Genomic DNA, 27,283 nt, shown 5'->3' on the forward strand with positions numbered 1-27,283 from the left:
AAATTCAAAATTTGAATTGAGAATTTATTGGAAACACATCCGGCGTAACCTATAGATTTATAGCAGTTCCAGCGGTTTTACGCTGCCAGGGGAACCATGCTGGTCATTCCTCGTGCGGATGAGCGTCATGAACTGATCCACATCAGTTCAGCTGCACAATGTAGCTGGCTCAGGCGTAGGCGTGGGCGTGCGTGCGTGCTTACAAAAATACTCAACAGTTGTGACCAAATTGTCACGATCGCACTGACTGTTTTTCCGGATGTCCCTCAGCATCTCACGCAAGCATCGTAAAGGAAGGAAGAAAGGATCATCTAAATTTAGAGGAAATCAGTGGACAAAGAAAGCGGCAGAGACCAGAGCAGCGCCACCTGAAGCTGACGACGTGTTTGAGGAATTAGATGCAGATGCATCGCACAGAAAGCTCGTAGAATTTTGTTTTGAAAGTGACAGCAGTGCGTCTGACTATAGCAGTTCCGGGAGTGATCAAGAGGATGGCGAAGAGGCTGGACAGCGGCGGCTAGTTGACATCTCTTGCCTGAACACCTTGATTTCGTCGGCCTTGTGCAGCTCTTGTCAGCAGCCCACGCTGAGTATTGTTGAAGAAAGGTTTTGTTCCGCATGTCAGTTTGCAGTGTGCCTCATGTGGTGAAACCGTAACTCAGGCTCTTGGTGTAAAGGGAGTACAAGGTCGTCATTATGACGTTAACAGGAGAGCTGCACTGGCTATGAGATGCATCGGAAAAGGGTACTCCGCAATGACGACGCTATTTGGCATTCTTGGGTTGCCGCGTCCCATGTCCAAGAGCACATACTATGAGCACAGCAGTGTTATGTGCTCCAGTATTGAAACAGTGGTTCAGCAAAGCATGTTGAAGGCAGCTGAGCAGGCTACTCTTAGTAATCCAGATACAGATCATCCAGACCAAGTTGCTGTGACGATTGACGGCACCTGGATGAAACGTGGGTTTTCAAGTCGGTACGGCATGGTGTTTGCTATTTCGTGGGAGACGGGCCAAGTTCTGGATTTCTGTGTTCTGAGCAAACATTGCAGTAGCTGCCAGCGTTGGAGGTCCGACAGGCGTTCTGGCAAAGTCTCCCAGGCGGAATTTGAAGCGTGGAGTGCGGATCATGTGTGCGACGTCAATACTGCTGCTTCATCTCCGGCAATGGAAACTGAAGGTGTAGTGACACTGTTCAATCGCTCAGTCGCTACCAGGAAACTGATGTACACCACATACATTGGTGATGGTGACAGTAAAGGCTTCCAGGCAGTTGTCAATGCCAAGCCATACGGAGACGTAGAGATCACGAAGGAGGAGTGTGTCGGGCATGTGTCGAAGCGCCTGGGCAAGGCATTGCGTGAACTCAAGAAGAAGAAAACACCGCTGAGCGATGGAAAGCCGCTTAGTGGTCGAGGGCGCCTGACAGATGATCTATGCGACTCACTGCAAACATATTATAACTTAGCCATCAGGAATGGCGCTCAACTACCTGGCGACCCAATCACTAACATGGCACGACTCGTTTGGGCGTCAATTTGCCACCGGGCTTCTACGGATGCAAAGCCAATGCACCAGTTCTGCCCAACAGATGATGATAGCTTTTGCAAGTGGCAGCAGTGGAAGGCTGGGAAAGCACCACCATATGTTCATCGAAATCCCATACCATCTGCAGTGTTTGAAGCCGTCAAGCCGATATATCAACGGCTAGCGGACAAGCCACTCTTGGAGCGCTGCCGACGTGGAGCCACCCAAAACCAAAACGAAGCTCTGAATGGTTTGGTGTGGCAGTATTGCCCAAAGACTGGTTTCTGTGGTGTTGAAACTGTCAAGGCATCTGCTGGACTTGCTGTCATCAAGTTCAACCACGGCTCCAAGATGTTTGAGCGTGTTCTTGAAGAAATGGGCTGCGCTACGTCCCGCAGCACCTCGACTAGGCTATCATGCATGGATGCTGATCGCCTGTATTTCTCCAAGAGAAAGCACTCCACAGAAGAGAAAGAGGCTAGGAAAAGAAGAAGAAGAGTCAGGAAGGGTCTGGAGGAGGATACAATGGAGGAAGAGGGAGTCACTTATGCTTCTGGTGGCTTTTGAGCAGTTTTCGAGTGGAAACTGTAGTTGAGAACACTTAGTTTAGATAGCAGAATATTCCTGTTTTTTGCCCTATTCCGGCACTTTGGGACACTCTTTGACTGTTGAGACTCAGTTTTAGGTATAGAAAACTATACATTTTTGGAAACTGTGGTGCATTTGTGTCATCATGGACCACAGTTTACGCCGAAAGTTCCTACTGCAATGGATTTTTGTTCCATTGAAATGTACCTTATCTATGCGCGATCGGACATTTATGACTTGATCGGTGGCTAGGCTGATTGTTTTAGCTTTTGGACCAAGTTGTTTTGGTCCATGATACTTTCAATAGCCAGTAGGTTACTCTTGGATCTTTTTTTGACAGGTTGTTGTGATTTACGTTGTTGTATTTTTGTCCCGAAGTTCGGCTATTTTTCGCCCGTCATCTGGGAAATTTGGTTGACGGTGAAATGATGATCAACAAACACAGCTCATTGGGTAGTGTCCTATCTGAAATCTGTTCGTATAAGGATTCAGTGTTGAAAATTTGAAGTGAATCCATTGATTTGTACCCAAGTTATGCTCGATGAAGCTCGTTTGAGTCTGAAAAAAGGTCGCGAAACCAGTCTGCCACCTTAACACGAGCGATTGTGGGGGAGAAACTGTCTTAGCGTCATACTATTCATAGGGAATCGACTGCCCAGAGCCAGTTTGTGCTGCGAAGATGGCGGTAAACATTCGTTTTGAATGATTGCATTCTCTTGCTGTGGGGAGGCTGGGATAGGAGAGCGGCAGGGAGGGAGTTCCAATCGCTGATGCTGCAGTGTGGGAACGAGCGCTTCAGTGCCAGCGGGGCAGATGCAGGCAGCTGGTGTTGGAGCTGGTGGTCATGGCCACTGACAGCACCGTGCTCGCTGCGAGTTCTGGGGTTGGTAGAGATGATGTGGCGCGGTGGCAACACAGAGAGCAGCTGCGGAGGACCAGGCAAGTAGTGCAGCTTGTACAGGCAGGCAAGCGAGGCAACAGTGCGGCGGATGGCCAGGCTGGGTAGGTGTGCCCCAGGGCCGATAGCATGAAGCGCGCGGCGCTGAACATTGTTCAGACGCTGGAGGTGGCTCTGCGCAGCTCCCATCCATACAAGAGGCGCATACTCCATGACTGGTCGTACGAACGCCTTGTATACGGTCGTCCGGCCGGCGGGGGTGAGTATGTGGGCGGCTCTGTTTAGGACCCCAAGCCGTTGGCGTGCACGGGTGGCTACGGAGCGTAGGTGATCGCTGAAGGTCAACTTGGCGTCCACCTTCACACCAAGGAGGGTGATGGTGGTTGTCTCGGGCACCAGTGTGCCACCAAACAGGAGTGGGGGGAGATCTAAGCCGGTGCGTCTGAGGGTGGCTGTCATGGCCTGGGATTTGGTCGGTTCAAACATCACTTTCCATGTATGACCCCACTCGTGCAGTCGGTCAACGGACACCTGCAGTGACTGCGCGGCGACTGTTGGGGTCTGCTGGGAGGTGACTAAGCTGTACAAAGTTGTATCATCAGCATAGGCTTCCAAACTGGCGCCGTCAGCGAGAACATCTGGCGCGTCGTTGACGTAGGCCAGGAAAAGCGTTGGTCCAAGGATGCTTCCCTGGGGGACTCCAGCGGAAGTCGTATACCTAGATGACGTCCGCCCTCCAACGAGGCACTGTAGGGAACGGGTGTCCAGGTACGAGGCCAGCCATCTCTGAAGCGGACCATCTATGCCTAGGCTACGCACCTTGTGAAGGAGGCCGACATGCGAGACACGATCAAACGCGCCTGCGATGTCCACAGCTAGGATACGAGCCGCCCCTCCACAGCCCACAGCGCTTGCCCAGGCAGTTTGGAGAGCTTGCAAAGCGTCCGATGTTCCAAGGCCTCTGCGAAATCCAAACTGGTGCGACGTGAGCAGATGATGGTCTTCAAAATAGTTTACGATGTGTCTGTTTACAAGAGTTTCCATTACTTTCGAGATTATGCACAGTAAGGATACGGGCCTGTAGTTCTTAAGGGTTGAGCGGGAAGATCGCTTGTGGATCGGAACCACGTTGGCCGTCTTCCCCATCCTAGGTTGCACTCCAGACCGGAAGCATAAAGCAAAAAGCTTGGACAGTGGCTCTGCGAGCTCATGAGCACATTCCTTAAGGACGCGAGCAGAAATACCGTCAGGCCCGGTAGCCTTGGAGACGTCGAGCCTTGCCAGGAGTCGGCGGACAGCCTGTGGGCGGAAGCGGATGGTGCGAAGAGGTGGAGCCTCTGAGGGAGCAGGGTCCGGTAGGTCAGCCTCCACAAGGTCCGGACCGGCAACGCTACATTTCTTGGAGAAAAAGCGAGCGAATGCCTCTGCTTTCTCTGAGCTTGTTGCCCACTCACGGCCGTCAGAGTCGACAACTAGGGGAATTTCGGGCTGTGTGCGGTTGCCAGCAGCGTTCTTCAACTTCGTCCACCACTGTTTGTCTCTGAGGGACCCAGTTGAGAGGCTGCGACGGAGGCTGTCCTCCTTTGCACGTCGTGATCGGAACTGGGTGGCGATCGCTACAGTCACGGAATCGGTGAATGCCTGCTGAAGTGCTGGGTCATAAGGGTGTTTTCTCCAGTCGCGCCAGCGCTTCTCCTTCTCCCTCTCGGTCTCTGTGCATTCAGGCGTCCACCATACCGGATCGGAAGGCCTCGTTTCCAGAACTTTGGATGGGACAAACTGTGCAACAGCTGCAGTAATCGAAGCGGTAACCTGCTCACAGGAAGTTTCTGGGTCCTCCGTGATGATATCACCCCATTCCACGTTGCGAAGGTGCGCCCTAAGGCGATCCCAGTCTGCCCTGTTGTAGCGAAATACTGTTCGCTTAACAGGGGGTTCACGTCTAGGGAGCACGGAAGAAAAGTCTGACAGTACAACTGCATGGTCAGATCGACCGAGGGGCGGAAGTATACGTGTAGTTACTGGGGACGTGAACGTTGACATTATGAGATCTAGCGGGTTGTCTCCACGAGTCGGTACTGTGACATGCTGGACAAGAAGATGGGCAGCGCAGGTATCTTCGAGAGCCTCGCCTGCAGGCGTAGATTTCGAGCTGTTCAGCCAAGCCCGGTTGTGCACGTTGAAATCGCCAGCTAGGATAATGTGGGAGCCCTGGTGTCTAGCTTCTGGGAGGATGTTGTCGAGATGATCGATTAAGGTAAGATCGCCAGGGGCACAGGACCCTGGCCGATACACTGCTCCCAAGACGGTGCGGAGACCTGGGGCCAGCTGGAGAGAAACCCAGATGATCTCATGTGCGGGGGACATGAGGTCAGGGATGAGCATGGAGGGGAGTGACGACTTCACCCAGATGGCTACCCCTCCCCCATGTGCCGTTCTGTCCAACCGAAGTGGTGAGCTGTATCCAGGGAAGCTGATGTCAGAGGGAAGCACTTTCTCCGCAGTGAACTTCGTTTCTGTCACAATTGCTACGTCGGGTTGATGCTGCAGGAGTGCGTGCTGTAGGTCGGGAAGTTTGCTGGCTAGGCCGAAAGCGTTTGTGCAGAGAATGCGAAGATTCTTGCTACCCTTCATTGTATGTATAGCACGCTCAGGAGGTCATGATGGCTGAATCTTGCCCGAGCCTGCAGCCCAAGGGCCGTAGGCCCGAGGGCCGCAGGCAAGGGCAAGATTCAGCCATCATGACAGACAGAGCGTGCTTGATTTGATTTCTTACAGCGCGAAGCAGGGAGTCGTATTTTAGGGAGTCGTATTTTACGACTCCCTGGCGCGAAGCAACATATTAGGGAAGGTCAAAGGTGGAAAGGTCGAAGGTCGAAAAATTATTCTCGAAATGACGTCAAACGGTCCGAACATTCCCGAAATGACGTCAAACGGTCCTGAAACTCCCGAAATGACGTCAAACGGTCCTGATGGCCTGATTATGCCCGCGGCGCGGGAAGATCGCCTATGGGGCTGTTAAGTGTGACGTCACGGCCCCTTCGATACGCATAGCAACGGAGAGCACTGGGGACAAACAAAAGTCGCGTCCTCTGGATGGAACCAGTTGTGAAGGGCAACAGCATCTAAATGACTGGAGAGAGAGCAGTTTTTCTTTGCTTTTTCTTCAAGCGATTGTTGTCGCTCTGTACTCCTTGTTCTTTCCTCTACAAATCTCCTGTAGTCGTCGAGGGCCTTCATAATGGCTGTGAAATTGGCTGCCCACTGTAAAACTCCGTGTTTGAGAGTGCTTTGAAGATTCTTCGCCTCCTGATGGATCAAAGTACGAGCGCTCCCTGTGGATTCGATTATATGTAGGTGAGTTGTTCAAGAAATCAGTGTCTTCTTTCTGTCTCTGCCCTCACGCTGGCACAATATCAGCCTCTATATCCATGACAGCCCGCACCTCCCGTAGACTGCATGACTTAGCTGTATTCTCGCCCTCCGTGGTGATTGAAGACCCATGGAAGAAGTTGTTCAGAATGATGTCCTGAGAATATAAAATAAAATAATTCCAGGGAATTGTTACAGGGTATTTTGGAAGGATGGAGAGAGAGAGAGAGCACTGTTTGAAGTGTTTGTCTCACTGTAATTACTCCAGATTATTGAATGGTGTATGATCTACTCGATATTTTCCGCAATGGTTTTTCCTGATCTGCGGGATCTCTTCTTTTGCTGTTTGCATGTTTACAGGAAGTGACTGTCTGGTGTATCTGCACCAGATCCTGGTGAGATTAAGTCAGATGCAGAGGCAGGGTCGTCCAGCGATGCAACACTGCCGCTCTATGTGCAACGTCACCGCTAATTCCCCGGCGAAAACACAAACACGTGAAGAGACTACAGTATTGACCGTTCTGGTAATGAATCGTGACTGCTCGGACAGTCGATAATCGAAACACAGAGCACCAGCATGATGTTTTCATATTGGGAACCACACACCAGCTCAATTCTCAAGCCGAAAAATTATACAAAACACAGAGCGACGCAACAAGAGATCATCCGGCAACCAAACCAACCTGGGTCTGATGCACTGAATAGTCCTGAAATACGCAGGCCACACAAAGCAGTGCAAGCACAGACTGTTACAAGGTACATGCATTGCAGAACAAAGTGTAATCAAAGATACACAGGGTTATAGCTGCACACTCGTGCATGTGCTCGCTCAGCCCAAGAACACGCAGGATGATAGAAATAATCCGGGGGAAACACGCTAATGTCATGACCGGGGAGTGGGCCAGACATACTCTCAGGATTCTACAATTCCAGGTTCTTTACGGAAATATACCAGGAGTCCAGATACCCATTCCTCACCCTCACCACACAAGAAGATCAAAGCTTCACTCTAGGACCAAGCTCAAACAACAGAGAAGCAACAAGAACAACCAGCGATCGATGCAAAGCATCGAGCTATATACTACAAGACCTAGTAGCGTGCACGGCGCGGAGCGAGCGAGTAGCCAGCAAAGCATGAATAGTGATAGGTTTCACAACACTATTGATCGACAAGACACATCGCCGCCACGGCAAACACTTCATAAAGACACATGTATAAGCAGACGGAATACAATACAGATAATGACATTGTAGCAACACACGCACACAACACTAGCACCGAAGTAAGCATCAAGACGTAAATAGTGCAGCTCTGAAAAAGTAAAAACTACATTGACATGTACATTGGTGTGCCGAGTAGTATCATCCTTGATTACCCATCCAACCAAGATGTTATCAGGTCCCAGACGCCGAGATCCCACGCCGAATGTGAAGTGCATCTAGCCTTGAACCTGTTGCACAAGGCACACACATATGACAAAAATGACATCCACTCCGATTATTTCCAGAGGTCAATCATAACAGAACACAGAAATGAAACCACGGGCTCAACAAAGTAAACGCAAAGGAAATTAGTTAAAATAATCCATGAAGTGCTATTTTAATTCCAGCGCTGACTGCAGTGTGGCGTCATGGCCCGATACCCGCTGAGCATAGACACAAACTCCATTTGACAGGGGCACGACATACTATTTTGGAATAAAGTCACAGGGGCGTAGCACCCGCTACGACTGGTACGACCATGGCCGCACCACTTTTCAAACAGTGTGGTCCGTCTGGAACGTGCAAAACCGTAATAAAAAAATCAGGATCCATCGATATTTGCATATGCGCATCAGACCTTTTTCTAGACTCGTACTCGTAGATCTGTTATGCATCTGCAGTCGTACTGAGTACTGTACTCGACTCGACTGCACACTGCGCCAGAAGTTCCCAGAACGCAGGATTTTGTGTCTTTTTTACAAAATTTTCCGGGGGGGCCCGAACCCCCCCCCCCCCCTCCAACACGGCCTTCCGCCGCACCGACCTTCGGTCGTACCACTTCCAAAACCCCTCCTACGCCCCTGAGTCATAAAGTAGAGCACTCCAATGACATGACGGACACCTCGTGCAAATGCGTGGTCTGTTCATCCGGCCAACTCGGCCACGCATGAGAGTGTGTGCATGTACGCGCGCACGCAAGCGCGCGCGTGCACACACACCATGTATTCGGTGCGTATGGCGTACCTGTTGCGGAGATAATGAAGATGGAATCATTATCATGATGTTACATGACATTGTACATGTACATTGTATGTTTGAGTGTAAAGTAAATTTTATTTTATTACACATTTCTTCGACACAACTTACTCCACATCTTCGCATTTCTCATAATCCATCCACCTACACTCCGTCTCAGTTGAGGAAAAACTCTCCCAGGTATACACTAGTCACCACAGCCATGTGATGACATTGGGATGGGTCCCAAGCACGATTGCACTCTCCAGTTACAATATAATTTTGTCCAGATTATCTGTGAAGACAAAATGCAATGCATAGCGGCAATCGATGGATGAAGAGAGAGTTTGTAAATACACATATCTTTCCACTTGTTCAGGAGCTTACCTTTTGGAGTTCACATCGTTTACAAGATCTCTTATGCTGTCTTGCACCTTGGCTTTGTTGACCATGGATACGCCAACCCAGAAAACATTCTACAGGAGCTACTAATGCAGAGCGTTTTTCACGCTCGATCTCGGCGATCTACCTCGTCACGCCAATAAAATCCTCCGTGACACTGGCTACAGTCACAAGAGACGTCTCAGTAAGGTAATGAGCACGACAACGCCGTCGAGATCAAGGACAAAGAGAAAACAAAACACTCACTGAAAACAGCAAAGAAGAAACGAAGAAATGTACACGATTCCTATATGTTGCCACTGACAACTGGTTCGGTGGAGACGACGCTACTTTTGTTTGTCCCCAGTGGGATCGTTGCTATGCGTATCGAAGGAACTGTGACGTCATCACTTAACAGCCCCATTGGCCATGGCCCCGGCAACGATCACGTGTCATGTAAGAAGTATGTAATCAAGCACGCTCAGGAGGTCATGATGGCTGAATCTTGCCCGAGGGCTGCAAGCAAGGGCAAGATTCAGCCATCATGACAGATCAGACAGAGCGTGCTTGATTTGATTTCTTACATCGCGAAGCAACATATTAGGGAAGGTCAAAGGTCGAAAGGTCGATAGGTCGAAAAATGTTTCCCGAAATGACGTCAAACGGTCCTGAAACTCCCGAAATGACGTCAAACGGTCCTGATGGCCTGATTATGCCCGCGGCGCGGGAAGATCGCCTATTGGCCATGGCCCCGGCAACGATCACGTGTCATGTAAGAATATTATATCCCGGCTCTTGGTCCTGGGCCCATGATGTCAAAAATAGGATGATACACCCAAATTTGCTCCTGCACAGCCCACAGCTTCGCAGCCTTCCCGTCAGCATGGTCATTCGATCTCGATTCTTCAGGACTAGCGACTGGACCTACAATGACATGTGCCTCAAACTCTCCTTTCCCGACAACCACAATGATTAAATTTTGGGGTTTGACACCTCAGGATTGCGAGTTGCAAGGTCATTGCACGTGTACCGGTACCATCGCGTAGCGGATGCACTCCTTTGGAGACGATTTTGGAGAAGATATCTTGGACGAAATGTGGAAAGAAATGGCTTAGCAGGAGAAATTTCGTTTTACCGTTGTACTGTCGACATGTCGCTGTGTACGTGTGAAGCGCGCGATATCGGACCCCAGGACCTGCCGCGAGGAGCCAAGCCGGACACAACAAATAATTCAGAAGTCTTGCAGTTATTTTTAGTAGGAAGAAAATGACAACAATCGCAGGAAGAATACGAAGATAATAGTCAGTGTGAGGAGGTTTGAAGCGTAGTGAATGTGTGCAAATGCACCAGGGAGGAGTCAACCTCGCAGTATGCTCTCTTCAGAGGGGCGGACATCCGGGATGATTGCTGCTGGCAGAAGGTGATTCCAAGCGCGATGGTGTCGGCAGGAAAAGTCATGGTAAGACGAACAAAGAAAATAGTGGTAATTGTCGTTCGCTCCGAATGTCCTGTCAGTTTATGCGAAGAGGGAACGTGGAGAGCTAGCTTGTTATCAGCTGGAAAGTCGAACGATGCAAAGCTCTGCTCTCAAGTACCCTTGACGATAGTGTTTGTCGTGCGCTCGCCTTCCCACGTAGACGACGCTGTGTCGTCGAATTAATTTTTAGTTGGGAGCAGTGGAAACTTCCCTGAAAATGAAATGCTGCGCTTCGGAGGAAGTTCCTTGTCGAACAGTGTTGTTGTGTTTGTTCTACCGGAGGCTCAGTATACCACCAAGTCGGGCATTCTCTGATCCCTGTCGTCTTCCTACGCCATGTAAAAATGCAATTGCTTACTGAGCACTCGATCTCGGACGGGTATGACCCACGCCTATGGGTGTACGGTGGTGATGTCTGAGCGTTGGCGTATCAGTTCGCTGCGTTGGTATCCGGAAGTGCTGGCTCGACGCTGAAGTCTCCCTTCACCCAAGCCCACTAGGACACAGGAGACGGTACAACGGGAATGGTTCGCACGAACTTGACTGTGCTGACGAGTTTGGTGCTCATTTCCATTAAAGGGGAAGTTAAGGCAAAAATTAAAATTTCACCAGTTGTAGTATTCGGGGTGCTGAGTCGAATGGTCGTGGTCCGAGGAAGCTGAGACGCTCCCTTCCTACTTGAATCCCAATCGAACTCGCGCACTTCCACCGAAACTGGGTGACTGCGCCCTACTAGATGGGGATTTGTATGCAAAATGTCACTAAAAGCGCCATTTCGTTCTTATAAAAGCATGGATGACCGCGATTGGCCCATATGTTGTAGTCTTTTGGACGCTGAGTCGATTGGTTTTGGTCCGAAAAGGCTGCGATGCAGCGTTCCCCCTTTATTCCCAATCGAACATGGTTGAACAAGCGGTCACGTGCTCCTGCGTACGCCAGTCACCTGGTCACCGTGCCTGCAGGGTACAACTTACTAGCCTGTTTGACCTTTTTTGGGTGCAGTCCTGTCACTCGAGTTGAACTCGAGTTGAACCTTGGTGTGAAAGTTGTCGCCTGCTGGCGTGGTGACCAGGTGATTTGGGCACCCAGGCGCACGTGACCGCTTCTTCAACCATGTTCGATTGGGAATAAAGGAGGAACGCTGCATCGCAGCCTTTTCGGACCAAAACCAGTCGACTCAGCGTCCAAAAGAGTACAACATATGGGCCAATCGCGGTCATCCGTGCTTTTATAAGAACGAAACGGCGCTTTTAGTGACATTTTGCATACAAATCCCCATCTCGTAGGGCGCAGTCACCCAGTTTCGGTGGAAGTGCGCGAGTTCGATTGGGATTCAAGTAGGAAGGGAGCGTCTCAGCTTTCTCGGACCAAGACCATTCGACTCAGCACTCCGAAGACTACAACTGGTGAAATTTTAATTTTTGCCTTAACTTCCCCTTTAATACATTACACACTCTTTGAAAGTTTGTTGTATCAGCAGTGAAGAAAATTCGCAAAGCCTTGGACTCAGGGGTGTCGGGCACGCTACGGTCACTACGGTTTTGACCGGCCCCGGTAGTGGCCGGTACCCTGTGAATATATAAAAAGGCACTGATCTGGGGTCTAAATTTCGCGATTTCTCCACCCCAACCCCACGAGTAAATTGTACTTCTGGTGGCTGACCGTACCACCCTGAAGTACTTTCCGATGCCCCTGTTAGTTCATGCTTGGTCAGGTACTGTAAAACCGGAAAGTCTAACGAGTCACAAAGTCTACTGTTTTGACGACCATTGTTTTCGCTATTTGAAGAAACATTATCGCGGACCCGGTTTGAGATGTCTGTGTAAACAGATGGTGGCCAGGTAGCCATCGTTAAACTTTCTGCACATTATCATGCCAAAATTACAAAAACGTTAAACCTTTTGGTCGTTAAAATTTCCGGTTTTACGGTGCTGCGAACACTGGGCTGGCGAAGAGGTGCTGGGTGCAAGCGTGACCCACCTGATTGGATTTCGTTGAGCAGCAGCGTACATGCCTGGGCTAAGGCTGGGATTCTTCAGGGCTCTCATCGGCGAATGTCAACTCCATTGTGTGCACCATTGTCCGATTGCCTGTATGCATTCAATGCGTTCTTCACACAGAAAAAAAGGAGCGCTGATAAGTCAAATAATGCATTCTACAGTCGACTTCGGGGCTTTGAAAGGGGCAGCCAGAGGCTGCAACGTAAGGCTTAGTTCAAGTTAGTTGCCTTGACTACATGTGCACAATTAGGAACCGTATTGGTCGAGCAGAGGAACAGGGACATTGGACTGATGGCAGATTAATGAAAAGCCAGATATGGTAATGTGCTGCATTCTCCCCGAGGTACTTGACATGGTCACACATTCCGTAAAGCGATCCTTGTTCTCCTCCTCCTCCTCCTCCTCCTTTTTCTCCTCTTTCTCCTCCCCCTCATCCTCCTCCCTCCCCTCCACCTCATCTTCCACCTCATCATCTTCAAGGCTTCTTCTTCCTCCTCCTTCTCCTCCTCCTTCTCATCCTCCCCCTCCATCTCATCTTCCACCTTATCATCCTCCTCTTCCTAATCCTTAAGTCCCTTCTCCGCTCCTACTCTTCCTTATCCTAAAATCTCTCGTCCTGGTGCGTAATTATGCACTGGTAGCACAGGGAGGTTTTGAGTCTGATTTTCTTTTACTACACTTTGTCCTAGGCTGTGTTTACATGAAGTGTTTCAACCCGGGTTGAGTTCGACCCGGGTCAGATTTCAACCCGCCATGTACACAAAATGAATGGCGCGTTTACATGATGCATTGCGCTTGACCCGGGTTGAAATTTCGCCCCGGGTTGATTTCAACCCTCCCCTTGCAGGAGGGTTGAAATCAACCCGGGTCAAGAAAATCGTAGAAACGTACTTCTGTGCGTATCTCGCGCCAGGTTTGAACAGCACTGCAGATGCAAATTTCGCGCGAACGGATTCACGTGACCATACAGGACTGTAGAAGTGGACTTTTGGCGGCATATCAGTATTTGACCCGGGTCAACTGTCTGTAAACGCTCGCCTCTTTTGTCTATCGTACAGACTTTCAACCTGGGCTGAACTTGACCCGAGTTGAAACTTCTCATGTAAACACAGCCCTAGTGTTATATTCTCGATGTCTGCATGTATGTGTGTGTATATATGTGTGTGTGTGTGTATGTAAAAAAAAAAATTCGCGGAGAGGAAGCAGATTTGTTAGCTCCTGGTTTTCTCTTTGTTGGCCTCTTCCACGGGGCGGCCTTGGCCTTCTGGTCAGGGTCGTCCCTGGGTATTGACTGGCAGTAGGCTTTTCATGCCTTGCAGCCGGTTTCGCTCGCGCGGAAGGACATTCAGTGAGCTGACGACCAGGGCGGGTGATTTGTTGCCGTCACCGTCTTCTTGCGTCCTTTCCGCATCCTCCGCAGTGGCGTGGCGAGCCCTCGGATCAATCCCCAGCCTGTAACAATGCAGTGGCGTTCGGCAAAACAAGTGGATTCCTGGATGAGAAAGGATACAGGTCACACTCGCAACAATTTATTCCTGCGCGGTGATAGCTGGAATTGTGAATTTGTCGTGTTGTTTGGACCTGAGTGAGTCGTCGTGCGGCGATGGTGTAGTGATGTTAGCTTGCTGTGCATACTCCTCGTCGTTTCGTGAAAGTACGTCTTGTGGAGCCCTTGTGGGACGTTCGGTGCCCACCCTCCAGCTCAAGATTGTGCTTTCCTGGTGCATGAAGGCCGGAGCAGTACGCGTACAGACGTTATTGTTGAACAGAACATCGTGTTCACATTAATTTTGTTCCTTTTTCAGTCGTTGCATGTTACTTATAGTGGACCTACAGCAGACTGTTCATCTGGTTTGTGATATTTCCTTCCTCTGTTTGTGAGTCCCTTTCCATCAATATGGCAGCTTGTTTTGATTTCCTTTTTTCAATTCATTTTGCTGTACTTCCTGTTTTGTTTGCGCCACTGCCCCTCACCTTGCGCTCAGTTCTCTGAGTGGAGGGCGGTGTGACCCCAAGGGGTAGCTGATTGATAGTAGTAGTAGTGTGTATGTGGTGTGTGTATGTGTATGTGTATGTGTGTATGTGTGTGTGTATATATGTGTGTGTGTCCATATTGTGGTAGTCATGCATTGTACATCACGGCTGTAGTACTGATGTGCACAGTCATGGTAACAGTGCATTGCGTAATGCTCTTGGCCATATGCTGCTGTTGAGCTGGTTTTACAGATGAAGAATCTGAGAGACACAATGGCTAGTTGTCTATTCTTTCCGTGTGCTTAGTCTGGCTTCTTGCATGCCTACATTGGCGCAGTGAACAGGCACGGATTTGTCGCCATGTCCGCTCCCAAAGGCAGAGCGCCGAAGGAATTTGTACCTGACTTTTCCAGCAACATCGGAGCCGATTTCGAATTGTGGCTCGAGGACGTTGATGATTACCTGAAAATTTGTGGAGTTACGACGGCAGCTGATAAGAAGAGGCTGTTTCTGAACCTTGCAGGCCTCGCTGTCAGGCGTATTGTTAAAGGAATCGTAGTTCCTACTCCACCAGCTCAGGCTGATGGCAGTGCCGGATGTGAGTACAAAGCTCTGACGGATGCTGTGATTGCTCATTTTCGTCCTGCCACAAACACAACGTCGGAACGCCACCGGTTCCGTCAGCTTCGCCAGAATGAGGGTGAGTCTGTCACAACGTTTGTGGGACGCCTGCGCGAAGCAGCTGATCGCTGTGAATTTGCGTCTACTGCCGTGGACACCATTGATCAGGGACAAATCCGTGACCAGGTGATCGAGGGCCTGCGATCCCAGGAGCTACGTAAAGAACTTCTCAAAGAGTCAAAGTTGACACTAGCCAATGCTGTGAGCAAAGCTGTGGCACTCGAGTCCTCTATCACGGACAGCAAGCTTTATGGTGACGCTGCAGCTACTCCAGTGTCGAATTCATTCTCTCACATTCACCGTGTTTCACACTCCCAGCCTGCCTCTGCGCACAAGAAGTTTGGGAAGTGCAAGTACTGTGGCCGCTCGCATCCAAGAGGCAAGCAGCATTGCCCTGCAGCGGATGCTACTTGTGGCAACTGCTCGAAAGTCGGCCACTTTACAAGAGTATGCCTGTCGCGCAAGTCTGATAATGCGCGCATGACATCCGAACAGGTGGAGGAGGATGACGCCAACTATTTCTGTGATTACGCATTCTCAGTGGATACTTCTCAGCACCAGCAATTGTTTCGTAAGACGCTGATCGTCAACGGCCGTCCCTGTGAAGGACTACTGGATACCGGTGCTACCCGATCAGTGCTAACCGATGATGTTGTCCAGCCAACGCGAAAGAGTGATCGAATCTTGAAAGCGTACAATGGCGGCGTCATCTCAACACTCGGTATGGCTGATGTGACGGTCTCTGTTGGATCACGCAGCATCGTATGTAGTTGTTTTGTTGTCCCAGTCGCGTCTGGCCGCCAAATCCTGTATGGCCAGGACGTCATCTCCGAACTGGAGTTGCTGACCTCTGCTGAAGTCAATGTGGTGAACGTGACGCCCATCTCTATCACAGTGGACCCTGACACCACTCCAACAGCACTCCCACCCCGTCGGCACGCTTTCAGCATCCGGGATGAAATTGCCAAGGAGTTGGATCGTATGGTGAAGCATGACATAATCGAGCCAGTGCGAGAAGCTACTCCGTGGGTCTCACCGTTGGTGCCGGTCAGGAAATCAAGCGGTGCTTTGCGTCTCTGCGTGGACTACCGCGTCCTAAACAAGAGCGTAGTCCGGGAGCGTCACCTACTTCCCACCGTTGACGAAATCAATGCGCAGCTGGACGGTGCAACAGTGTTCTCCGTTCTGGATGCTGAATCTGGCTTTCACCAGCTCCCTTTGGCCGATGAATCTCGTCCGTTCACCACTTTCGCCACTCACAAGGGCCTCTTTAGATTCAAGAGACTCCCGTTTGGCATTGCTTGCGCACCGGAGATATTTCAACGTGTGGTGTCTGACATCCTTGCCGGCCTACCGGGAGTCGTTGTCTATATTGATGACATTCTCATCTATGCCCGCAACCGACAGGAACACGACGAGCGCATGGCTGCCGTACTCCGTCGTTTGAGCGAAGCCAACCTGCGCTTAAACTGGGAGAAGTGTCGCGTACGCCAGTCAGAAATCAAGTACTTGGGACACTGGCTGAGCAAGGATGGTGTGCGTCCTGACGGTGACAAGCTGCTGGCAATCCAACAGTTGCAGCTGCCGCAGACGTTGACAGATGTACGTCGTTTCCTTGGTATGGTGACGTACCTTGGTAAATTCATACCGCAGCTCTCACAGACAACTGAGCCGCTGAGGAAACTGGCTCAGCGACAACCATTCGTCGTTGATGATGAGCTGACGGCCGCGTTCACCGATGCGAAGACAGCCGTGGCCTCGTCGCTAGAGTGCTTAGCGTACTTTAAGCCATCCTTGGACGTCCCAACCAAGGTAACATGTGACGCATCTCCACTTGGTCTGGGTGCTATTCTGTGGCAGCAAGACAAGAGTGGCACTTGGTTACCTGTCACCTGCGCCAGCCGTTCATTGTCCGATGTTGAATCTCGTTATTCCCAGTTGGAGCGCGAGATGCTTGGTATCGTATTCTCTCTGACTCGATTCCGACAGTACGTCCTGGGGAGATCTGTTCAAGTTGTGACCGACCACAAGCCCCTGATCTCAATCATCCAGAAGCTGTTTGACGAAGTACCACCACGGCTGCAGCGCTGGATGGTCGCTCTCATGCCATACCAGTACACCTTGTCACATGCACCTGGGAAGCAGATGGTGTGTGAAGACACATTGTCAAGAGCGCCTGTCCAAGACTCAACTGCCTCACCAGAAGAAGCCCGCTCTATGGCTGAGTTCATTGGCCTGGTCTTGGAAGAGTGCCCAGTCAATATCGACGATATCGCCAAGGCGACTAGTGATGACCCACTGTTGCGCAGCATACAGCAGCGCGTCTTGATGCAATCATGGTCCCAAGTCACACCCGCTGAAGAGCCATACTACCTTATCCGAGATCAGCTGACGACCATTGACGGCATCCTGCTATTCGGTAACCGCTGTGTAATACCAGAAGCTCTCCGACATGCCGTACTGCAGTTGGCCCATGAAGGTCATCCAGGTCGGGACATATTCAAGGATGCTTTGCGACGACGAGTATGGTGGACCGGCATGTCTAAAGATGCCGACAAGTTCGCCGAGCAGTGTTCAGAGTGTTGGCGCCGTCATACAAACCCCGCACAAGAGCTGCTGCCATCAGAAATTGAAGGAGTGTGGCAGAAACTGGCGGTTGATCTGGTGTGTATCGAGGGTCAACAAGTATTATCCATCGTTGACTACGGTTCACGCTATCCGGAGCTACTTCCCTTGTCAGCTACCACAACCGCAGCTGTCATTGACCGGCTGATGGAAGTGTTCGCGAGGTTCGGCCTGCCTAGCGTGTTGGTGTCCGACAATGGCCCCCAGTTTGCCTCAGCCGAAATGGCCCAGTTCCTGCAGCGGTTGGGTATCCAGCACAATCGATCAAGCCCACGCTACCCCAGATCTAATGGCATGGTGGAACGTCTTCATCGAGTCGTCAAAGAGAGAATTCAATCTCTACGACCGTCCCTGTCTTTGCAACGCCGTTTGCAACAAGTTCTCTTTGATATTCGCAACTCAGTGCACCGAATGCTGGGCATGTCACCCAATGAGGCTTTCTTCGGTCGCATGGTTCGCACCCGTCTACCTCACCATTCTACCCCACGCATTGTGAATGCTTCTCATCAGATTCGCGCCAAAGCTGACATGGCAGTCTCGCATGATAGTCGCCGCGGTGTCCGCCAGTTGCCTATGCTGCGTCCTGGCACAATGGTAGTCTTGCAGGATGGCTATTCCGACCCAACTACCCCTTGGCGTGTTGTGGAGCAATATGGCAGACAAGTCGGCGTCACTGATGGAAGGCGGATACTGCTCCGAAATCGGCAGCATGTGCGAGAACATGCTTCACCTGCATCATCAACTGCCACCTCTTCTCGGTCTTTGGATCTCCAGCCAGTTCCGACGCCAGATCCCCAGCCAGCTACCGAGTCAGAAGTGAAATCCTCGGCACCTAATGCAGATGTGCCGCCTGCTACGCCTACTGCTCCGTGTGAAGCAGGAGTGGAATCTGAGATCAAAGAGGCTGATGCTCAGATTCATCCCGAGTCCAGTGACCAATCACGTCGTCAATCACGCCTACCACGGCCCGATGCCCAGTCTGGCTCGCTCTATCGCGAGGGCTATGTAACCCGCGCTGGCCGCACTGTCAAGCTCACTGAGAAAGCTGCTGGTGCATTGATGTAATATCTCCATTTTTGACTGACCATGTTGCATAACTATGCCAATTTGCAATTTAGTTGCTGGTTTGGTTTGTTCTGTTTGTATCGTGGTACAGGTTTGATGTATCTTCAGTGAGTTGACCCGTCAGTGTCAGGGTGTATCGAATTTGTTGCTTTGAATTGATTCTTTGCTCGTTTCCTCTGCAATTTTATTGTTCTTTTCTTGTCTGCAATTTTCTCCTTTTTTCTTTTTCCTTTTTTTTCTCTCCTTTTTTTTTCTCAAACAGGTTTGCATTTGCAGACAATTTTTTTTTCTTAGGGAAGGGGGGTAATGTGGTAGTCATGCATTGTACATCACGGCTGTAGTACTGATGCGCACAGTCATGGTAACAGTGCATTGCGTAATGCTCTTGGCCATATGCTGCTGTTGAGCTGGTTTTACAGATGAAGAATCTGAGAGACACAATGGCTAGTTGTCTATTCTTTCCGTGTGCTTAGTCTGGCTTCTTGCATGCCTACACATATGTGATTGAGTCTTGTATCTTGTCGTGTTGTTGTTGCTACTGCTGCTGTTATCGTTGTCATCTTCATAGTCGTCGTCGTCGTCGTCGTCGCTGTTTTGTCTGTGTACTGTAGAACGGCTAATTTAGCGGGTAGAATATTTAGCGTTTTCTGAATCAGGACCAATTCGCGATGAAATATTTAAAGCGATCTGAGTTGATGGGTTAAATAAGAGATGCCTTGTACTGTATCATACATCCAAAATTTCGAATGATGTGGAAAACCTTTAGCGAGAACACTCCTTTCGCTAGAATCGCTAAAATATCACTGGCGCTAAAACTAGCCGTTTTACAGCATCTTGGAAGGGGGGGGGGGGGTCTTGGGCATCTGTGTGTGTGTGTGTGTGTGTGTGTGTGTGTGTGTGTGTGTGTGTGTGTGTGCGTGCGTGCGTGTGTGTGTGTATGTGTATTTGTACTTGGCTACTTGTATATGTCTTTATGTGTTCCCCTGTGTTCATGTGTTGTTGTTGTGCCATTAGGCCATCTCGGCGCAGCACTACTTGCTGTGTGCAATCATGCTATTCTCCCTGATCACTTCTACATGCGTGCTTGGTAAGCGACAGTCTCCATGCTGCCTTAGGGGCCTCCGTAAATATCGGACCTTTTTTCACCAAACCAATTATTTTTGTTTAGACCCAACCCCTCCCTCCCCCTAAGAACGTAAAAAAATGTTGACATACATGTACATGCATATACATGTACAACAAAAGTTGCAAGTGTGTCACTGCTCCAACGACCAAGTACATGCATCAATGTTTTCTGAAACGAAATTGGTCAACCCCCTCCCACCCCATAACGTAATTATTTCGTTTTGTAAAAAAGAGTTCGACAATTATTAATTATGGATGACCCCTTAGTTAGAGGGGCGTCGAAACCACCCTAGAGGTGCGCCCAAAAAGCCGCACCATTTTCCTTGTGATTTCTGAACTGCGAAAAACGATATAATCTCTAGGTCGAGTCAGGCACAATCACCCAAAAGGTTTCCCCGGAGAGGGCCTTTTCACAGCTGCTCCGAAGTAGAGTGTTGTAGTACGTATCGTCTTATAATTATAGTCTTCTAGATGTAGTTATCGTCGTCAATGTGTATAAGTGTGGAGATGGCACGGGACTGGGAGCAGGTAGAGAAAAGGCAGTTACAACAAGAGTACCTTCCGATGCCCCTTTTCTTGCGTTGCGTTTAAAATATGGTGTTTTGGCCTGTTCCGCTGTGCCGGGTCATTATGCTAGGGAGTTCACTCGAAAATCAAATTCGCGTGTTTTCGTAAAACGCTAGTTTTCTAAACCGGGAAGATGTCGCAAACCTGTGAAAAATTGAAAAAAAATCCAAGGCAATCCAGAGTTATGGACGATTGAGGTTGGGAAAATGATCGCCTGCCCAGTCACAGAAAGCAGTGCAAGTACGTATGGAGACGGTGTGGTTTCCGTCCAGCACTGCAGTATCTGGTGCGTACATGCGGGTGCGAACTGAAGTGCATGGCGATACAGGATGTGCGCATGCATGCCGTGCGTGCCTACTTGCACAAACACGTTTTCATCGTCGCCGCTTCTGCAGTGTGCGCACAGTTCACTCACTCTTTTTCGCCCACCACCAGGAATTTGCCGCGGGCTGTTTTCTGTGATCATGTTCCTTCTTCCGCGATAAAGCGCAAGCCTAAATGTTCTAGATTCCTCTTGTTTTAGACTAATTCAAGGCCGCTGAACATGAAAATCGGGTGTTCCTCCCGGAGCTGAGTATGCATCTGGTCGAGATCAGTACTTCGCTATGCCTCTGCGCAAAGCGGGGCACCATTTTTGTGTTCCCGCACAGCATGTGTGGCATCAATGAAAAGGTAATGACCTCGGCTACCTAAACATAGCATTGACAAGGGCGTGCTGGCCACAGGATCAAATAGAAGCGGGCTCGAAGTCTGGCCAAGCAGCTGCCACGCATGCCCATTGCACTTATGCACACGAGTCGTGACTGCAGTTTTTACCTGACGCGGGTCCGGAACCAAACTCCCTAATTATGGCGTGTCGATCTGTTTTGCTGTGCTTGCTCTCACGTCCTGCTGTAGGATCCGGGTCTGGACTCCCACCGAACGGAAACCATGGGTCGGGACACGCGCCACTACCGACTACCTCGCCGCCTGAGCCTACCACAACAGTCATGATTTATACACTGGCACCGACAACACTAACGCCAGCGCCGCCAAATCAGCCCATCGCGACCACTCCCCCCACCACACCCGTACCAACAACTCAACCAGCGACCAGTTCTCGACCAGTAACTCAATCCCCCACCACCAAAGCAGCAGCAACAAAAACACGTACTCTTCCCACCAGCACCAGCACCGAGAGCACAACAGCTGCGGTTTCACGGACTGGTACGGAGACAGCTGATCCCAGCAGTCAACGCCCCAGCCCTGCGCCAGTGAGTGCCAGCACCAGTCCTCAAAGCAGTACTCATTCACCCAGGGCAACCAGCTTGCGGCTTGCAACAACGTTTGGCATTGTGTTCTTCCCCAGTGCTACGCCACCTGCGGAGGACGGTATGTATTTTCACTTGGCCGCTGGTGCCCATTCTTTGCATATGCCATGTACTGTTGTGGATATTGAGATCCAATGGGATGACCGGGCTCAGCGGCCTTGCTGCTTTTAGTGGGCACATGCACTGTAGTTCACATCCACACTGTAAAACTGGACGAGCAGTGCTTGCAGTTGCAAGGCCAGCTCCACGTGGCCAGTTCTCAACTATGTCAATGTCCGCTACAGCCTTCAGTACATGTTGTTTTAGGAGCTAGCTAGCTATAGCCTCTAGAAGCATGCGTAGAGTTCGAGCAGGACTGCGACGTGCCCGCAAATCCCAACTGGTGTGTGTGCCATGTGTGTGTGTGTGTGTATGCGTGCGCGCACGCACGCGTGTGTGCGTGTGTGTGTGTGTGTGTGTGTGTGTGTGTGTGTGTGCACATGTGTCGGCACATGTGTGTTGAGATAGGTGGGCAGTAGGGGTGAAAGGATTAGTTCGAATATTCGAGTATTCGTTCGAAAATTTCAAACGAGCGAGTATTCGAAATTTTGCACTCGATCGTTTTTTTGTTTGTTTTTTTAGTATTGGCATTCTATTTTTCAAAAACTTCTCTTGTACCGCTCATCAACTGGTATGCATGCATTATGCATGCCTTTGAGTCAGTATTTTATGACTTGGACGATGCGATCACCAGGGCAAGTAACGTTAGTTTGTTATGAAATAATGAAAGTACTGGTGAAAATCGTTACTCTACACTCTGTACAAGACGTTGGCGACTTTTGTTCTATGTTCACAGATAATTTCTTCCGAATGGGTCGAGAACTCACAAATCTAGCGCTTTAGAATTTTGATAAAATACTCGAAATAATCGGATACTCGATCGAATATTATGAATGAGTGATCGATTGGTCAAAACAGATACTCGTTTCACCCCTAGTGGGCAGGTGTTTATTTGAGGTCACAGGTTTTGAGGGTCAGTTGAGATTTTCTTAGCAGTCGAGTCATCTAATACTGTAATGTTGCGCATTAAAGCCGGGCCTATTCCTGCAGAAGCAGAAGTCTGTGCTAGGCTTCTATTCAAACCAGACCAAGAAAAGTAAACTTAGCATATCCGCATTTCCACCAGCTAAAAAATTAAGTAAAAAGTCGCATTATCATAAGCCTGAAAATTGTGTGTGTGTGTGTGTGTGTGTGTGTGTGTGTGTGTGTGCGTGCGTGGGTATGTATGTGTGTGCGTGTGTGTGTGTGTGCGCGCGCGCATGTGTTTGTCTTTTCTTCTGCGCAGAGGCCGAGGCGTTCTCTAAGGGTGCAATCGCGGCTGTCGTACTGGGGAGCTTCATTGTGGTGTGCGCCTTGTCCTTCACAGCCCTGTATCTGGCCAAGTATCGCGCATCCATCATCAACACATCCGGTGGTGCCATGCCGTACCGCAAGAAGGGCAGATCGGCGAGCACCGTGCCAATGAACGCCCACGATTACGGTCAACAGCGACGTGAATCCTCCGAACCGCCGCCGAGCGCCTCCACCTCTGGCACGTCTCTGCTGGGCAACACTCTTGCCAGGTACTTCCAGACGTCTCCCAACACGGACGAAGACGCCGCTGCCCTGCCCAGACGCTCGCAGCAGCAGGAATATCCACGACTGGGCCTGCCACAGCACCAGCAGTCCTACTCAACCTGGCGTGGCGGCGGCAGCTTGGGCGGCAGTGATGAGCAACACTTTGCCAATGCGGCCCCGGTGGCTCCCGGCAGCGTCGCAGATCTGGCTTCCATTGGTGGCGGCACTCTCGGCCTGTACAACCCGCGTGCCAGCTTGTACCGGGACGTATCCGGCCTGCCACCGGACTGGGTTTCGCCGACTGCCGATGAGCGTTCCTGTGCCAACAGCACGGCTCTAATGCTGGATGATGGCCTTGGAGAGGACGTCTATTCCATTTACTCGGCGAACTCCATCGGACGCAGTGCGGGCGCTGCGTTTGCCTATAGCAACGGTGGATTGATCGGCCGCAGTGCTGGTGGTGCGGTCGGAGGCACTGCGGCCCCAGTGCTTAGTCGAAGCTTTGCCGGTGGTGGACCAGCGGGTGGCCGTGGCGCCATGGCACCTCTGTTGAGAAGCGCTGCTGCCAACCAACAGGAAACGCTCTACGAACAGCACGCGGACGACGGTGCTACAGGTGCGGTGCACGGCCCAGGCACGGGTGCCGCTGCTGTTCCCACATGGCTGAACGGATTGTGCCATGCCCCGCCACCGCAACCTGCAGGCAATGAGCAAACGTCGCCACCAAAGCCGCTTCAGCGCGTGTCCAGTCTAATAGCGCGCCCGGCGGCGCCGCGCAACAGGAATATGGTGCGCGGCCAGTCGGTGATGGTGCGTACGCCGCGCAAGAGAGAAGCACAGCTTCACATGGCCTTCTTTGCCAACAATCCCACGGCGCCCCCGCCGGGCTTTTCCAGTGATCCCGCAGCACCACCACCACCACCGCCACCACCGGCAGGCTTTTCCAGCAATCCCGCAACAACGCCCCTTCCCGTCCTTTCCAACTATCCCACAGAAGCACTACCGGCTGGCTTTTCCAACAAGCTGCCAACGTCCCCGCCAGTCTTCACCAATTACCCCGCAGCAGCAGCAGCACAAGCAACGTCAGGCTTTTCCACCAATCCGGCGCCTCCACCACCGGCCGGCTTTTCCACCAATCCGGCGCTGCCGCCGGTCTTTTCCGGTTATCCCGCGGCAGCAGCAGCAGCAGCACCACCACCACCGGCAGGCTTTTCCAGTGATCCAGCAGTAGCACCACTGCCGGGCTCCAGGCCTAGCTCCCGGCCTGGCTCCAGGTCCGGCTCCAGGCCAGGCTCCCTGAAGCGACGGAAAGCAGCGCCTCGCCGAACCACCTCCTTCTCCGGCGAGTTCGGAGCCCCGCGGCCACCTACTGGCGCGTACGTCTGGCACAATTCCACCATCACACAGGTCCACTGGAGAGAGCAGCAGCAGCAACAGCCCGAATCTGTATACGATATCTACCAGGACTCGTCGCAGATCATGCGTTCGAACGTCCCGACGGACGACGCCTACGGGTATATGACCCCCGTCGAGACGGACACATCCGACGAGCCACCGCCACCTTGCCACCTTGCTGCGACGAGGACGGACAGTCTTCCCCGGCGGCACAGCACGGCCGGTGCATTCTTTGCCAGCTCCGCTGCCGTCCTGAAGGAACCCGACTGCACCTACGACACACTGGACATGCTCGCCGAGAGCCAAGAGATGCGTTTTTCCGAGATGCGCCACTCCATGCCGATGATCGACCCCACGCAGCACGACGGAAGCAGTCACTCGTCGGCTCAGCTGCGCAGCTCCAACAGTCCCATGGGCTCGGTCAAGGAGGACGATGACCTCTACGCCCCGCTGCCGTTCTCTGCAGCCGACCTGCGCAGCACTGGCCAGCCGCAGTCGAAGTTTGCCGAGGTGCGTGCTGGCACTGGCTTCTCCCTCGGCCACAACTGGTCCAGGAAAAGCAAAAGGTCGGTGAAAAAGGACAAGAAGCGAAAAAGCTTGATATCCGGCGACTTTATCGCGTCGCTGTATCCATCGCGTACCGGCCAAAGTAAACTTGACTCGCAAGGTGGTGGTGGTGGTGGTCGTGGTTGTGGCGACGCCGTCGGTGATGTTGGAGTAGGCTTTGGTGCTATCGGTCGACAAGAAGCAAAAAAACACATGCAAAAGTCCCAGACGGTGGACGACGCGTGGGAGGAAGGATGACCGCATGCAAGCGCTGTAGTCCTTGTTGCGTTTCTTCACCAGGCATGGTGGGCAATCTGCTTGTGCCGCCGCCGAGAAGATCCACTGCTGCTTTGTGTCGGTATCAGCTTATTGGAGGCATCCAGGACAGCGGTGTTTATTGGCCATGCCATCCTGAAGCCTGCACCAAGTCCGCGATCCGGATGGCATACCCCTCCTACATGATTTCATAGATGTGTTTTTTTACCAGTGAGTTGCGCACGTGCCAAACAGGCTGTGGTTCAGGTGAAGGTCAACCACACGTGCGGTGACTCTGGCCAATCGAGGCATCTGGGTCATTCCTGGCTGATCCGATGCATAGCGCCGTTGACCTTACTGGGTCTTGCTGCACTGTCTTGTATCGCAAACCCGGAGCATTCTCCCATCCACTTGGGCATCTTATTTTTTTACCTTTGCCCCTGCTGCTGCTATTGCTGCCGCCAAGCGCCACGCAATGTTCGCTGTCGGTTTACCGAGTCCGTGTCGCGACCGCACTGCCCGATGAGTTCACTCCGTTCTGGACGTGCGTTTCCGAATCTGGCATCACATTTTTATACAGCGTACTAGCAAAAAATACGCTTGTAGTCCTTTTCATTCTGTGTGTTCGATTGTAAATTTGTTATTCTCCCGACGTGGAATCTCTCTAATCTCTATATTATAGTATAGACCGAGGTGTGTGACTTAGGTGCTCTATCCTACTCTAGCCCTGGGCCCCATTCCAGCCCGGCCCGCAAACTGCTTTTCATTCCCTTGTAAGCTCCTTCACCGAGGCGGTGGTGCGCAGGGACGCGGCACGTGTCGGTGAGCTCTATTTATCACCCCCCCCCCTGTGTCACTGACTTGACGTGCAATCACTTGTATCTAACCAGGGTGCGTGTATATAGCACGTATGCTGGCTGCATCAGTAATACTAGATTATCGGCTGATTTTCATGCCTTTTTTATGATGTGCATTTCTTCCTGTTCTGGATAATGTTTCTGTACCGGCTACCAATTGGACGAGCTGCCTGTGTGCATGCTTGCGCGACTGTGCTGTTTGTGTGTTTCCCTGGTGTCTGCTGGGCACGTGCAAGTCATGCATCTGAGTGAATTGGTGGTGGTAGTGGTGGTGGTGGCGGTGGTGGTGGTAGCGGTGGTGGTGGCGGTGTGGTGCAGTGTTCGTGGTGGTTGATGGTGGTGGTGGTGGTGGTGGTGTTGATGGTGGTGGTGATGGTGGTTCCCACCTTCCAACCCGGGAAATATTTTAGATTTTGTTAAAAACGATTCAAAGCCTCTCAATTATTTTGTAATACTTGAAGTATGAATATAAGAATAATTATAATATACTTTCACACAAAACAAGCTCGGTGCAGCACTAATCGCGGCAGGGGAACCCGATCCTCCACCATCGCCAACTCACGAAGTAGTGCCGGATGGTGGTGGTGGTTGTGGTGATGGTGGAATGGTGGTGGTGTTGATGGTGGTGGTGGTGGATGGTGGTTCCCACCTTCCAACCCGGCAAATATTTAGATTTTGATAAAAACAATTCAAAGCCTCTCAATTATTTTGTAATACTTGAAGTATAATTATATAATATATATAATACAGGCGCGTCGGAACGACTTTGGAAGTGTGGCGGCCATGGAAGGGGGGTCCGGGGGTCCTCCCCGGGAAAAAATTTCAAAA

General features: G+C 51.1%; 1 protein-coding gene and 1 long non-coding RNA gene across 3 annotated transcripts; one reads left to right on the forward strand and one right to left on the reverse strand.

Annotated features, from left to right (window-relative positions):
* Window positions 1-7,380: 7,380 nt before the first annotated feature.
* Window positions 7,381-9,395, reverse strand: LOC135821065 (uncharacterized). Of its 2 annotated transcripts, XR_010554285.1 has the most exons (3): window positions 8,989-9,388; window positions 8,734-8,896; window positions 7,381-7,835 (listed from the first exon to the last, which is right to left on the reverse strand). It is a non-coding gene; the product is annotated as an uncharacterized LOC135821065 (long non-coding RNA). The 2 variants fall into 2 exon arrangements; XR_010554284.1 differs by having other exon boundaries at window positions 8,734-9,395.
* An 854-nt stretch (window positions 9,396-10,249) lies between these two features.
* Window positions 10,250-26,681, forward strand: LOC135821066 (uncharacterized). The gene is made up of 4 exons (XM_065334126.1): window positions 10,250-10,441; window positions 19,819-19,891; window positions 21,394-21,867; window positions 23,131-26,681. Exons 1-4 carry the CDS (start codon window positions 10,418-10,420, stop codon window positions 25,599-25,601), a joined length of 3,042 nt encoding a protein of 1,013 aa, XP_065190198.1. The 5' UTR covers window positions 10,250-10,417; the 3' UTR covers window positions 25,602-26,681.
* Window positions 26,682-27,283: the final 602 nt, after the last annotated feature.

This window comes from Sycon ciliatum, chromosome 7 (genome assembly GCF_964019385.1).
Source record: "Sycon ciliatum chromosome 7, ocSycCili1.1, whole genome shotgun sequence".
In the NCBI taxonomy this organism is placed as follows: domain Eukaryota; kingdom Metazoa; phylum Porifera; class Calcarea; order Leucosolenida; family Sycettidae; genus Sycon; species Sycon ciliatum.